Consider the following 15,738-nt stretch of genomic DNA (forward strand, 5'->3'; position numbering starts at 1 on the left):
TATGTACTTTCATTGCCAACATTCCAGGTTTAATATTTCCTTAAATTTCCTAGAATTTCGTGTTAATTCACTATAATTTTTTCTCGTCAAATCCAACAGTTTTTCAACATTTTCCAGATAAGAAAATCCAACAAGTCTCGTAGTACTTTAAATACGATATAATATTTAATACAATTGAAAAGGTAGATATGTTGCGTCATTATTATTCTTTTATTAAAAAGTTAGTTTATTAGCTCCCAGTAATTCATTATAACAATAATGTTACAATATTTCTGTTTATTAACAAGATTAAGCGCTATAAAAATGTTTCCTCGTTCGGTGTGGCAATCTATTTCAATGAAAACTTACAAAATAAATCACAATATTTTTAACATTAATCAAAACGGCTTTTGCTAATAATTAATTCATCAGTTCTAAACAACGTTCACTAATTACATACGGTTATTATATGAGGACACAATACGTTCTTCGTTTTGGGAGGATCGATTACAATGCGACAAATAGCCATACAATATTTCGCTACTATTATTGTATAAAAAGATACAAATACGTAAAAAGTAAGCGTTCCAAAATATATGTTATAAATTTTCACAACGGGATGCCGTAAATTTTAATTTCTCTTAAACAGATAGTTATTAGTTCATGATCTTTTAATTCATAAAATAAACAGAGGAGATATATGTATATATTATCATTTCTGCATATCTTTTGTCTGCATATTTTTTGAAAAAATAACGATCAAACATATTCGTTCGTTTCGCTACGTACAGATGTATATACAGGGTGTAGAGAAAATTCGTACTTTATTTTAGTATAATTGGAAAATACATTTGTCCCAAATACACGGAGGAAACCCATAGATTTCAAGCAGTAGATACAAATCGCTTTTACATTCGTCTTGTGCACATGTCCGATAGATGACGGTCTTCTGCGAGATCTTTTCTCCATTTATGTAAGATCCCATACAACATTTTCTAAGTATTCCATAATCAACGCGACGCTTGTATAAAACTGTATCGATCGCACGAACAAGATAGAGATAAGGTGCTTCATGAAAGCTGCGTTCTATTAAAAATATCGTAATTATTGTGTCTATATTTTTTCACATTTTACTATAAATATGACATCACACTTCAAGCTACGATTTAACTTAATCTTTCGTTCTGGTTTCCTTTTCTTCTTTCCAAAATTTATTTCAAGTTGATTTTTCTCAAAATAAAGACACTTTTATCTATCTTGTTCCTGCTCGATGTACGTATATAGAAAGATCGTTTAGCAGAAATGACTCCGGCAGAATTAACGCCTTGGTTTCGGCGCTCGCGAGTGTATCGGCTTATTGTGCAACATGTGTTCGCATTTGGGAATGTGACGCTCGGCGGCAGCCTTATTGAATTTTCTTCCGCAGTGGGGACACTGAATGTAATCGTAGTTATCGCTAACCGGCGGCGGTGGCAAATCGCTGAGCTTGCCTCCTGCGGCCAGGTGTGCTTGTACTTGTTTGGCCGAGCGTATGGCGTTAATGAAATCCTCGTGTTTGCGCCGCCAGTTCGACTTTATCTCCGGCTTCTTCGATTTCTGAAACATGCAAAACGACAATCCGTCTCATTCCTCCAAATCGATATCTCTCGTCCTTCTCTCTAAAAGAGAAGAAAAAAAAATTAAACGATTGATTCTTTCGTGGTATAAATGGATCTCTTATAGTGGATTTCTTTTCGTGATACGGACCAGCATTGCCATTAAAAAAGATTTCTATCTACTAAAATATATATAAGATAGTGGTATTCTTCCATCAGTGAAAAGATTTTAGGTTAGGTTAGAAACATTAGGTGGTAATGACAAAATCCGCAATCACTTAGTTGCCAACCTAATATATTCTAGTATCGTCATTGTCATTATATCGCATGTTGAATTGTGAATATTATTATTATAATATATATATTATATATAATATTATAATATTATTTGAAATATAAATATAATATTATTTGAAAATTATTGAGAAAATTGAGATAATTATATATCGTGGATGGTTGATATCATTTGACCAATAACTAATTGACTAACAATTACAATTACAATTAGTTATTTTCACTGATTTCGTAGTTTTAGTATTAAATCACAAAATCTTATTTACTCGATACTTAACGTTTTCTCCAAATACACTGCATACAATTCTTACTCTTACGTTAGTCTTGTCCTTCGCGTTATATTCTTTTATAACGAGTCGAATTAATTTTTACCTCTGCAAACATGGATTTAAAATTTACTTTGTTTAAAGCTTTGTACAGTTAGGATGAACTGAGATAGGAATTTTGAAGGATCGGAAGAGGACAAGAAGTACTGACCTCCACTTGTTTTTTCACAAGTCCTTTTTTCACGAACGGTTCGAGATCGGTGCCTTTTACGCGATACATCATCGTATCGAATTGTTTCCTCTTTTTTTGGGTCGTTTTCGCGCAAATCTGCTCGTGAAGGGTTACTCGATCTTGAGCGAAACGGCGGCCACACATTTTGCAAGGAACCAGAGCGTCACTGTAACATCTTTGGAAAAGAATTTGATGAGATTTGGAAAAAAACGTTGGTATCTTCTTCTGTAAAGAAAATTGATCGAAAAGTTCCTTCAATTCCTAAGATTATGTTCGACACAAGCGACTCTAAGATAGCAAGATAACGAAATATTTTCTTTTTCTCTAACACTTGTTGATATTTCGTTGGTTTATTTAGAAATTATTTCTAATTTGTTTATAGTAAAAATATTACTTTTTTCACAATTATTTTCATCGTTACAGACGTCACATTTTAACAACTTCTTTTAGCTACATTCTTTCTACTCACAGTGTATAAATTTATCGAGCAAAATAATAATATCAGCCCTAGGATATTAAACATTTTAAAATAAGGATAATTTTAGGTGCTACGAGTTTGACGATAAAATATTTCCCTGAAATATTTGTCTGAGATATTACAAGCTCCTTAATCTCATAACAGGAAAACCAATTACTCTAAAAATTCTTACGTCGCTGCCGCGGCTCCTCCGGTTCTGCTGGAAGCTGATCCTTTGTATCCCGTTGAACCGGAAATTGGCGTCTTTGCTCTCGAAGCCATTTTGCTTCTAGAACCGGAAGTCTGACCTTGCATGGGGCTACCACCAGATGTGGACGAAACCGATGGTGGCCGTGTTGATTGCATGGAAGTAATCTGTTTCTAATTAATAGAAACGTTAAACGATAATTATTTTTACTTCAATAGAATATTTTCGATAGAATATTTAAAAAAAAAGTTGCAATAGAAGGAGGCCAATTTTTCAACAGAAAGTTTCAGCCAGAGAATTATTAATGTATATTAAAATATTAATATTAAAATTGTTAATTATAAACTGTTTATAAATAGAACAATCTTTTTCATTTACAATTTGGCTAATAGTCTCTTGCTTTACAGGGACTCTAATAAAATATTGCTCATATATGTTGTTCATTGTTAAATGATGGATTAACAATTTTCTATATCGCATGAGGACACTGCTCTTGCAAAATAGCTTATTTTTATTAGCTGTTTATGATACTTTTGCCTTAATAAATAGCTGGTAAACTATTTGGTGATTTTTCATATGTGTCACACTTCTAGCAATTGGGTAACTATTCGATTCCTAATATTAACAAAATTATTCAATGATATGAAATGTAGGAAATACCTGTTGATACTACAGTTTAATTTTGTTGTTAGAATTTAGCAAGGCGACTAGGAAATTTCGCTGTTGCGAATATTTCGATTAATCAGAAATTGGAGGAAGAGGAATCCATGTGCAGCGAAATCGCTGGATTTCCCGGGTTAAATAACGTCAAAGAGCACCAGACATTTTACTCTCTAAAGCTTTCTACTTACTTCTCACATACCAAACTTCAAGCTGTGGCAGAAAAATTGCATACGATATTCGATTGAAATTATCTTTGCAACCAAGAGCACATCATTCGCGGACGAATTATGTTTGCAAATTAATAGGATAAATGCGTGAAGTTCCTTTCTTGTATTATATGTCTAGCTATGCGAGAATTACAATTAGGATACTTTTATTAAATTCGATTACATTTTATCATATGCTTTTATAATATAAATTTTGTCTGCATTTAATAACAAAGATGAGAATATTTTTTCCTATAGTGAAACTATCAATGCAAGTATAATTACTTCTGTGTCCTTGAGATTTCTTACATTTCTGGAACATCAGATATAAAGAGTATGTACTTTCTCAACTTTTTATAGAAAATTAATATTACAAAAAAAAAAAGAACAAAAACAAAGAAAAGGTACACAGTTCTGAAATATTTGGTTTTAACATCAAACGTATACAAATTTTCCTACCTTTGCTTACTTTGCACTTTTCATGAACAAAGTATTGCAAAATTTGGAAAGAAGATACAGTGCCATGAATAATTATGAACTGCACTTCATTTTTAGGATATTTCATAATATTCGAAGAAAAATTGACAATATCCTTTAATATAACGTAAACCAAAGCTGAAGATTAAACAAACAAAAATTTGTCTCCTTCGAAATCTGGAGGAAAACCAAATCTTTTTCTAATTAAACTTGTATTGTAAACTTGTATTTGTAAGTTAATTTTGTTACATTTTCATTCAATATTTTTAACAGATGTTCCTTTATCTTTGATTACTCCTATTAATCTGTTACTCTACACTGTCTACCAACTTATTCAAAGCAAATCTTATTCTTCTTTTTTAAATTCAACGATATTTTCTACAGGTGGCTCCTCCCGGTGATAAACTTTCCCCGCTGGAATTCCCCATAGGCTGTCGATTGGGATTTCGGACGAGAACTCGATGCTGGCCATGGTAATAATTCCATTTCGAAATCTTGAAATCATTTTTCTGTACCGGCGGCTGTACAAATAGGAGCACTGTCTCGCTGAAAAATTGTCTTTTCGTCTCCTCTTTCAATTACGTAAGCATAGCGTTCAATTTATGTTTTACAAAAACATTTTCATTTATCATATCCAGGCAGGAGCTGAGGTTTCTTGAAATTATCGAAGAAAGAACGAGTCTATGATTACTCGCAGCACAGTATCCCAAGGAACATGAACGTGAAAAAGGAGCGAGGAGAACAGCAGCTTTAAAATTCGAAACTTACGCCACTACAACTAGCTAGAACAACTTGCTTCAATCGCTACATTGTTACATCAAAACCTTCGTTTCACTACAAAATTATTAACTCAACCCTCTGTACGGAGTCTGCGTTATTTTTATTTAACATAATCGATTAACAGGTATGTGCTCACCTCGGTGGACTGTTTTCGTAAGAGCGGTTTCCGCGGAAGTGGCTCGTTTTCCTTCGGCGGTTGCTCGTCCAAGTCGACGACCAGAGCGTCGCTTTTCTTCGTGGGCGAGTCGTTATCGTATTTCGTTTCGGCAGTTTGGTCTCGTAAATGCAGACCATTCTCGAGAATAGCGCTATCGACCACGTCCGCTGATTTTTTCGTAGTTGTGCTCGTCGCCGTTAACGCCTTCCTGTTTCCAATTGGCTCTGTGCCTTTCATAGTCGTTGGCCGTTTCGTCGATCTTGTGTCTTGAGCTTTCAACTCGCTCGACGCACGCTGTAACAGATACGCGTTCGTTTGAAACTGTCACGCCAAACAATTGACGCGTTTCTCGTTATCTTCTAACGAAAGCCATGTTTTAACAAAAGCGATTAATACCATTTTAACCAGTCAGCTGTCTCTGACGAGTATACTCGTCACGAAGAAACGCCAGTACTTTGCGTTACGACGCGTTCTGTGAGTAATAAAATTAAAAAATGAAACGGTCCTTTCGTTACAATTTGATTCCATATAATAACACATACTCTGTGCTTGACGAGTATACTCGTCACGGAGAAACGCCAGTACTTTGCGTTACGAGTCCTGTGAGTGATAAAATTAAAAAATGAAACGGTCCTTTCGTTACAATTTGATTCCAAATTATAATATACACTCTGTGCTTGACGAGTATACTCGTCACGGAGAAACGCCAGTACTTACGAGTTACGGGTCCTGTGAGTAATAAAATTCAAAAATGAAATGATCCTTTCGTTACAATTTAATTCCATATAATAACACGCACTCTGTGCTTGACGAATATACTCGTCACGGAGAAACGCCAGTACTTTGCGTTACGAGTCCTGTGAGTAATAAAATTAAAAAATAAGACGGCCCTTTCGTTACAATTTAATTCCATATTATAACACGCACTCTGTGCTTGACGAGTATACTCGTCATTTACTTATTTTCCGCCACGCGTTTCAGGTACACGCTTTTCAAAGTTCTCAAACAGGTGGCAACAGCTAACTGGTTAATGACATACTAAAAATGAGTTTACCATTTGCCTTAACAATTTGCAAGCAGAAACACGTTACCATAATCGTGTGCTTCCATCGAAACGTCAAAATCATTGAAGAGAAAGGAAAACCTTTCATGCAATTCTTGCTTACCCTAGCGACCGTGTCCGGACTTTTGGACGGCGACGTTGGGATGTTTCTTCTCGCACGGATGCTCGTTTCCTTGGTCGTCTCCGGGCTCGGACTTTTCGCGACCCTGGAGAAACGCATCGTACACTTTACAGACGAACGCTCCGTATCCCCTAAAGCGTCGTTGCTCGCGGTAAGGTTCATCGACCGCCCCGGTGAACATATCTCTTTTCTATTTCCAGCGCGATCATTGACATTTATTCGACGAGGTTCCGATCGACCCGCTGCTTTCGCCACGCTGTCTACGATCGCCGACATCACCGACGGTTGCCCCGTTTCGCGATCCCAACTTTCGTCCTCGATCGATCTCAGTTGCTTCGTCGATGAGCAACCCACACCTGTTGACATTTTATCCGTTTCTGCTTTGTCTATCGTCTGCGTCGACGTCTCGTCGTTGCCAGAGAATTCGAACCGTTTCGACGTGGTATTCACCGAGTCGCGCGTTTTCTTCTTATTGGAAGTCGTCGAGAGACGTTCCACGGTTCTCAAGGAATCGATGCTGCACTTCGATGTAACGCTTCCAGTCTCGCTGGAATCAGTGTGCTGGAAAAGCTTCCGCTTGCACGACAGCGATCTCGATCTTATGGCAATTCGGCTGATCTCTATCGAGTCTCTGGCTTTCTCCAATTTTTTCTGCCTCCGCGTTTCTTGCGTTTCAGCCTGTCTCCCTTTAGCGGCGGCCATTGCGCTTCTGGATACGGTCGTAGCTTTGCTGGCGCACGTTCTCTTAGCGAAAAGATTTACATTCGGTGGATCAAGTGCTTTCGGCGAAATCGTCTTTGAGTCAGCCTTGCGGCCAATGCTTCCGCCAGATTTCCTTCGTATTTCCTTCGGTATCGATTCCACGCTTCGTTCCAACGTGCCTCGGATCGATTCAGCCTCAGTTCCGATCGAATCGAAACGTCTGAGAGCCGACTCCACCGAGTCTGTTCTCTCGTAATTCTTGGAAAGTTCCTTTATAGAAGTTAAGCCGGCCTCCGACCTTCTAATATCGATCGTCGAGGGGTAGCAACTTTTCCTCATTTCAGTCTGTTCGTCTCTGGCTGTACCGTCGTCAACTGATTCGCCAACCATTTTTCGTGATTCCTGCGCAAAGTCTGATCCTCTTGTAGCACTGCGAACGAGCTGCATGGACTTCAAAATTTCAGCCTGTTTAGACGTCTTGCCTTTCTTCCTCTCATCCGCGATACTCTGCTTCCTGGCAGTTCGTGCTCCAGCTCTTGGGATTTTGGTTTCGCCGCTTCGATCTGCCACATCAGTTGCTCCTTCCGAACCACGAGCGATGGATTCGTTGGACGTTCGCATTATACGCTTCGAAGCATCGTATCTGCCCATGTTCCTCTTATCAGCAACCGTCTCTGAGCTCGTCTTTCCGCTGCTTGCTGAGATCGGACTCGCTGTTTGGCTGCGAGCCTTCAAAATGTCGCTCTTGTTCTTCCCATTCGCCGTGTTTCCCTTAGTTCGAGTCTGCAAGCTACGAGCACAAGCTGCAGACTCCTTCTTCGGAGATGCAATTCGCGTTGTACGTTTCGAGCTAACGGGCCTCTCGTCCGCCGAATCTCGATCTTTCAGCGATTGCTGGAAAATGTTCGACTCCAGCAACGACCCTCTCTGTTTAACCGGCTTGCGCACGGAATACGTCAGCAACTTTCCAACACTCGACTTCTCGCAGGCTGTTCCCTTGCTCGATCTCGAGTAAGTGCCTCGAAGCTGCTCCTGTTTTACGTATCGTTCAGGCGTCCTGACTTCTCCGATCTGCGTGTCCACTTCCACGGACCTGCAACTTTTCGATCCCAGTTGGCGACCAGTCGGCGTCCCAGCTCTTTCCTCAACTTTCCTGTCCACCCTCGTTTCTGCCTGCATCCTGTCGGCCCTCGGTCGCTCTTCCCATTCGCTGGATATTCCAGGCGAAGCATCCACCTGATCTTGGCCACTCTGACGCTGCAGTACGTCGCGAATCAGTTTCGTCGAACGTAAAACACCGGCGGACCCTCTACGGCTAAGTGCATTCGCGTTTTCGGCTGTCAAATTGTCGTCCTTGACGCTTAAAGGACTCATCGAGAATCTGTCCTTGACGTTGGTCGATAGATTACCTGGCCTTGCCGTAATCTCACGCGCAACTGTTTGTTTAAGCGAGTGCGCACCTTTGGGCGGTTGCTCAACGTCTGTGCAAATCTTAGGCTGAAGGCTCGTAGCGATGGCGCACTCTTCTGTTTCGTAACGCAAGGATTCTGGCGTTTCTTCTCTACTTTCCACGATTTTTCGAGACCCGGGCGACGAGTCGCGACTGCCGTCTGCGACGAAACTCGTTCTCTCGTCCCTCTCAGCTCGTCCATCATCGAACTGCGACTTCGTCTGACTCGGTGTTCTGGCGTCTGTCGGCTGAAGCTTTCTCGGCTCCACGTTTCTCGCTGCTCTTTCACATTGCTCCGAGAAAAATCGCGATACCGAGCTTCTGATGAAGCGTTTCGCTGTCTCGTCGTAGCTTTCTGTCGACGATCCTCTTGTCGCTTCTCTCGGTACGTTTGTGACGAGCTTCTCGCCTTTGGAAACGTACAACGTAGGACTTTGTTCTCTTTTCTTGCACCACGCTAGATCTGTTTTTGCTTTCACTATCGTCTCCGGCGTGACCATCAGGATGCTGGCGGATCTGTCAGAATCCGAGCCGAAGTACTGCGGACTTACGCTGCAGCTTCTGGACGATGCTTTCGCGAAGTCTGGTGATTTCGATTCGTCAGCACGAATTATCGAAGCATCGCGCTTTCCAGAACCGACTCTTCGACTCTCGCTGCCTTTCTTTTTCATTTCCTCGACCACGTTTGCAGATACAGAGGTGGACTCGATGTCCCTGTTGCGGGTGCTCATCGTCGTGGCTGATCTTCTGCCTTCGCGACAGAAAGACCGAGGACTCGAGCTACTTTCTCTTGTTAGACGCTCGAAAACGTCAGGTAACTTGGTTTCGGTAAATTTACGCAGAGTTTGGTACTCGGGTTTCGCGCAAGATATCACGTCATATTTTGCACTTTCCGAAGAAGAAGATTTGCTGACTGCATCGCGTTTGGGAAATGTAGCATGTCTCTTCATGGCGTCCTTCGTTGATTCTCTTATCGTGTTACTAGTCATATCCTTTTTGTTCTTTGATTCGATTTTTAATACGGAGCTCTTACTGTCTTTCATATAATTAGGGGACGTTGGAAGAATTGTCGAGTCTATCGCATAAGCCGTGTCTGATTTCTCCGATTCTTTGCAGAAGAATTTCGGACTATCGCTACGTGTTCTGGCCTTCGAGGAATTAGCAGACTTTCGATCAATTACGTAAGTTTTAGCTGATCTTTCAGATCCTTCGCAAAAGAATCTCGGGCTCTCACTTCGTCGTTTAACGTCTTTTATGTCTTCAGCAGGTTCACGGATCGATCTTTCCGCACGTTTTGAGTCAATCGCGTGAGGTGTGGATTTTGGACTATCGCTTCGTTGCTTGACGTCTTTTAAATCTTCGAAAGAGAATCTTTTATTTGTTTTTGCGTCGATCGCGTAAGTGGTAGCTGATCTTTCAGACTCTTTGCAGAAGAATCTTGGGCTTTCACTTCGTCGTTTAACGTCCTTTATATCTTCGGAAACTTCACGAATCAATCTTTCTGCGGACTTTGGCTCGATCGCGTAAGTTGTAGGTTTTGGACTGTCGCTTCGTTTCTTGACGCTTTTTAAACCTTCGAAAGAGAATTTTTTACTTGTTTCTCCGTCAATCGCGTAAGTCGTTGCTGATTTTTCAGACTCTTTGCAGAAGAATTTCGGACTTTCACTTCGTCGCTTAACATCCTTCGTATCTTCGAAAACTTCACGAATCGGTCTCTCTGCAGATTTTGGACGAATCGCGTAAGTCGTTGCTGATTTTTCAGACTCTTTGGAGAGGAATTTCGGACTTTCACTTCGTCGTTTCAAGTCCCCCGTATCTTTCGTACTTTCGCGAGTATACTTTTCTGCAGTCTTTGAGTCGATCGCGTAAGTCGTTGCTGATCTTTCAGACTCTTTGCAGAAGAATTTCGGACTTTCACTTCGTCGCTTAATGTCCTTTGTAATTTCGGAAACTTCACGAATCGGTCTCTCTGCAGACTTCGGACGAATCGCGTAAGTCGTTGCTGATCTTTCAGACTCTTTGCAGAAGAATTTCGGACTTTCACTTCGTCGCTTAATGTCCTTTGTAACTTCGGAAACTTCATGAATCGGTCTCTCTGCAGACTTCGGACGAATCGCGTAAGTCGTTGCTGATTTTTCAGACTCTTTGCAGAAGAATTTCGGACTTTCACTTCGTCGCTTAACGTCCTTCGTAACTTCGGAAACTTCACGAATCGGTCTCTCTGCAGACTTCGGACGAATCGCGTAAGTCGTTGCTGATTTTTCAGACTCTTTGGAGAGGAATTTCGGACTTTCACTTCGTCGTTTCAAGTCCCCCGTATCTTTCGTACTTTCGCGAGTATACTTTTCTGCAGTCTTTGAGTCGATCGCGTAAGTCGTTGCTGATCTTTCAGACTCTTTGCAGAAGAATTTCGGACTTTCACTTCGTCGCTTAACGTCCTTCGTATCTTCGGAAACTTCACGAATCGGTCTCTCTGCAGACTTTGGACGAATCGCGTAAGTCGTTGCTGATTTTTCAGACTCTTTGCAGAAGAATTTCGGACTTCCACTTCGTCGCTTAATATCCTTTGTAACTTCGGAAACTTCACGAATCGGTCTCTCTGCAGACTTCGGACGAATCGCGTAAGTCGTTGCTGATTTCTCAGACTCTTTGGAGAGGAATTTCGGACTTTCACTTCGTCGTTTCAAGTCCCCCGTATCTTTCGTACTTTCGCGAGTATACTTTTCTGCAGTCTTTGAGTCGATCGCGTAAGTCGTTGCTGATCTTTCAGACTCTTTGCAGAAGAATTTCGGACTTTCACTTCGTCGCTTAATGTCCTTTGTAACTTCGGAAACTTCACGAATCGGTCTCTCTGCAGACTTCGGACGAATCGCGTAAGTCGTTGCTGATTTTTCAGACTCTTTACAGAAGAATTTCGGACTTTCACTTCGTCGCTTAACGTCCTTTGTAACTTCGGAAACTTCACGAATCGGTCTCTCTGCAGACTTTGGACGAATCGCGTAAGTCGTTGCTGATTTTTCAGACTCCTCGCCGATAAATTTACCATGATCGCCTTGATCCTTGACATCTCTTAAAGCTTCAGAAGACAATTTCCTAGCAGTTGTTGCGCCAGTCGCAGAAGTTACGGTCGATTTTCCAGCATCTGTAGAGGATAATTCGCGACTTTGCCTTTTCCCTGTCTTATCTTTAAGCGACTCGGATGTCGATGTTCTTGCAGCTTTCGAGTCTATCGGGTATTTAATAGCAGATTTCTCTTTATTAAATATCGCAGACCTTTCGCTTCTTCGTATTCTATCTTCAGACAAATCAGGCGACAATTTCCTCGCGGTTTTCGAACCAACGGCGTGCACAGTGGCAGACTTCTCGGACTCTTCGCAGAAGAACCGTGGATTTTCGTCTCTTCGTCTCACATTTCTCCCGGAATCCAACGATACCGTTTCCCCCACATTTCCAGAGACCAGTGTCTTCCCTCTGGATTTGCTACTTGCAGGATTTTTCCCGTCGTTCGATCTTCTGTCTGAAGCTGTGTTGGTCATTCGGCTGGCGCTATGAAATCACAATCAGTATAACAATATTCCACTCTGTTTACAACTTACAAGCCTCAGAAATCCTCATTTGGCAGCGCTTAGCCTTGCTAACTCTATCTTCTTGTTCTACAATGCGGGTTTCGTTCGTTATCTGGTGTTAATCCTGCTTTGCGGTTGTGGTTAGCCGACATGAAGAAGATAGCAGAGGAAAATGAGTCAGGCGGACACGATATTTTCTAGGATTCTCCTTCGCGACAAAACAAAGCTAGGGCAGCTGGCTTCGATCTTCGACTATTCGTCTCGACTGATCGGTTTTATTTTGTTAAGAAGATGTTGGTTACGCGGTAAAGCCGCGAGAAAAGCCACGTGGAGCTTCGCCGATGTTTCCCTCCGTTCGGAGCGTAAAACTTCGATATAGAAAATGTTGCAACAATATACATGGTGAGAGTTCAAGTACGGTCCATCGTTAGGATCCGGAAAACACGGTTCGGTCACCGAGGAAAAGAGAGTGCGTCGGTGAACCGCCGTGAAAGTTAGACTTAGCAGAATCATTTCGTTAATTTAACATCAAATACGATACTTTTTTTTTTTATTCGTTGTTCAACTAGGAAGCAACTAAGGAAAATCCAATGGAAAATATACAAATTTGGTTATCGTGGTCGACGATATTGCTAGTGGTGCGACTAATTGTTTCACGAGACGCTTTGTTCTCTTATTTCTTTCTTTTTTTTTTTTTTTCGTCCACGTTGTCTCCGATACTGCGACGGCTTCATGCTTGGCGAGTAGGCTGTTATGGTTGATGATGCAGCGTTTAATGTCCTTCGGCCGATTTATCCTTTCTCCGATAGCTTTAATGTTAGGCGGACATATAAATTAGAGCGGGCGCATCTTCCTTCTTGCGACAAACCGGAGACGCTGCGCCTTTAACTTTGCCGGAAACGCGCCATTTAGTTGTTCTTTCAAGGATGATCACTTCCAGGGACCACGTATTGTTAGGCTACTACGGTTGCGTGGGTTTAAACGAGTCGAGCCTAGTCAGCGATCGCAATTATGCAACGAGAAATTAATCGGCGGCGTAGAGGGGTTTGGCGGGGCGAAAGCAGCGACGGATTGTTAGCGCTGATTGCCAATTAGCGGCCGGAAAATTCGCATTTGTCAACGTTCGATTCGATCGTCGAAAGACGCGAGCTACTTGCGCGTTAAGATGCTTTCTATTCTCTACGTTCTTTTTTTCCCTCCCTCGTATGTATCATTTTGTTTTCTTTTTTGAAGTAGCAGAAATATTTCGTTCATTTGCGATGTGAAATATTCATCTGATTTATTTACTTGTTCGACAAACCTTCTGCTGTAGCGGATTAACGCGCGGGACGCAGGAGCAAAAAGGGACAAAATACAATGGAGAAGTGAAAAGTAGCGGAAAATGCGCGGCGTATGTACGAAAGAAGAGTAAAAGGATTTTGTGAATAGACAGACAGAATGAGAATTTTAAGAAGCAATGACAATTTTAAGTGTAAAGACAAGTTACGACATAACACTGTCGCAGAAAACGCTAGAAACAATGTCTTCAAGATACTTTAGATTGGCCGAAGATATCTTCGCTCGTGCGACACGAGTTCACGTACGCTTCACCGTACGATTTAGCGTGCAGTGTTGTTTCACGCGAAACAACGGAACACTTGCTAAGCTTCTCGATGGTACATTGAGCAACAGCAACTGCCGATGTCCGGCCAGTCGACGATATCTTTAGACATTTAATTATTAACACTTTACCGACCGATAGCCGATTAATCGGTTTTTTGTTATCGACACTTACCGACCGATAGGCTATTAATCGGCTTTCTGTCTCCGACGCTTACCGACCGATAGCCTATTAATCGGCTTTTTGTCAACGACAATCTTTCTCATTATTTCAGCAGTAGTTTGTTATTTAGTACCGAGGTTGCTTGTTCAGTTGCGTCAGTTTCGTAGGCTCTCGGTTTTATACGAATTTCAAAAACGTACTGTTCGCGATGAAGAAAAAGAACGGTATTGGAGAGTCTAAACCGAAACAGAGCCGGCGCCAGGGAGAGTCTGCGCCTGAGATGCCGGTCGGACGTGCGTGTGCTGTTGAATCGCTAGCGGTCGGTAAAGCGCTGACAAGGATTACATGAAATATGATTGTTTGTCCGAATTATCGTTAGTTGAAACTTGTCGTAACTAGACCGCGGATGTTTATGCAGAATTATAGTTCTGTGAATAAGACTGAAGAAACGTTGCAGCAAAAATTTCGTTGTTTCTTTTTTTACAGCAACTATACCATGGATATTTTATATATCTTCGTGTATTATGCGCGTGCACGTGTACATTTTGTCTTAATTAAATGCGCGTAAACGTCCGCGGTGCAACTGTAGTATCGTTAGAAATGCAGCGAATTTTGTTTCCAGTAGTTTGATGGTCTCAGCGATGATCTCTGTCGGAAATTGGAAAACGACAACGAGAACGGCGTATCTTAATTGTCAATGTCGAATACGCGTTGAAACTTGCAACAGCCAATTTTATCCAGCTAACGATAGTTACCTCGCAGTTCAGCACTGCACGACCATCCTTGAGAAACGCTCTTAAATTTCAATCTACTTTACCGACCGGTATAAAGTAGAATTGCGCTTTTAACGCTCTCGGCGAGGTTTGGCTAGGTAAACAGGCGAGCAAAAATATTATTCTCAGATAAACAGAAGATTTCGTAGAATTACAAAAATATTGTCAACCGGCGGTACGTTGTTTCTCGTAGGTGTGTGCGTGCCTGTGTAAGCCCAGATGAAATTAAGGATTTCATAAATATTTACGGATACGTGTTCGTAAATATTGATTTATAAATATGGAAGACTCGCGGGCAAATGGATTTCACTGGCGGCAAATACGATACGAGTTATTTTTTCACCATTTTAATATAAAAATAACGTCGTTCTCGTTTCGGTTCCATCTACGTATTATTTTCACGGCTTGGAATTTTCTACTTTCTGTTTCTGCCTTTATGTCTACGTACGTACCTGCAAGTGGATTTTGCTGGAAATATTGGGTCAGATCGTTTCTTCGGGCCAATGGCTGGGTTCTTCGTAACGTTGTTACCACGCCTCGCGTTCGCGTTTTTAAAGCGTTCCAACCTGACCTCCGCTTGAGATAACTTCCTGGTAACACTTTGTTTTGGAAGCTTGTCAGGAACATCGACCATAAAGTCCTCGGGGAATTCCTCGCTCTCGAGGTCGTTTTTAACACGGTGCTTCAACGTCTCGTCGTACTCCATCAGATGAAGTTTCGCCATCATACGATTCCTTTCTATCATATCTTCGTCCAAAACTTCCTCCATACGTGTCTGCACGAATGCAATTGAAATATCCAGGTAAAAATTGCCCAAGGGAATATTTCCCTGCGCTATGTACACAACTAAAATTGCCAGATAGCGAAAGAACGTGCATTTAAATACGTCGAGTGGAAATGATAGCGTGGCTCTGAAATATTTCATCTCGATTACACGTCACAATTAATAGATCTGATCCTAAGCTAAACAAATTGTATTTATCCTTG

The 15,738-nt window shown here is 41.3% G+C and overlaps 1 protein-coding gene and 1 long non-coding RNA gene across 3 annotated transcripts in view; one reads left to right on the forward strand and one right to left on the reverse strand.

The window, feature by feature from the left end:
• The first annotated feature begins 120 nt into the window (after positions 1 to 120).
• Positions 121 to 15,193, forward strand: LOC117166083 (uncharacterized). Its single transcript, XR_013060567.1, has 6 exons — positions 121 to 182; positions 2,989 to 3,631; positions 3,724 to 4,608; positions 4,762 to 4,959; positions 5,016 to 5,281; positions 13,529 to 15,193. It is a non-coding gene; the product is annotated as an uncharacterized LOC117166083 (long non-coding RNA).
• Positions 787 to 15,738, reverse strand: part of LOC117166079 (uncharacterized) — an 84,033-nt gene continuing 69,081 nt past the window's right edge. For both annotated transcript variants that reach the window (XM_076625982.1, XM_076625983.1), the window contains 6 exons: positions 15,204 to 15,526; positions 6,481 to 12,196; positions 5,294 to 5,608; positions 3,017 to 3,204; positions 2,346 to 2,541; positions 787 to 1,575 (listed from right to left, as the gene is read on the reverse strand). In XM_076625982.1, coding sequence (XP_076482097.1) covers positions 1,297 to 1,575; positions 2,346 to 2,541; positions 3,017 to 3,204; positions 5,294 to 5,608; positions 6,481 to 12,196; positions 15,204 to 15,526 — 7,017 coding nt within the window. In that variant the 3' untranslated portion in view covers positions 787 to 1,296. The remainder of the gene's footprint in view (positions 1,576 to 2,345; positions 2,542 to 3,016; positions 3,205 to 5,293; positions 5,609 to 6,480; positions 12,197 to 15,203; positions 15,527 to 15,738) is intronic.

The sequence above is a fragment of the Bombus vancouverensis genome, chromosome 17, assembly GCF_051014615.1.
Source record: "Bombus vancouverensis nearcticus chromosome 17, iyBomVanc1_principal, whole genome shotgun sequence".
In the NCBI taxonomy this organism is placed as follows: domain Eukaryota; kingdom Metazoa; phylum Arthropoda; class Insecta; order Hymenoptera; family Apidae; genus Bombus; species Bombus vancouverensis.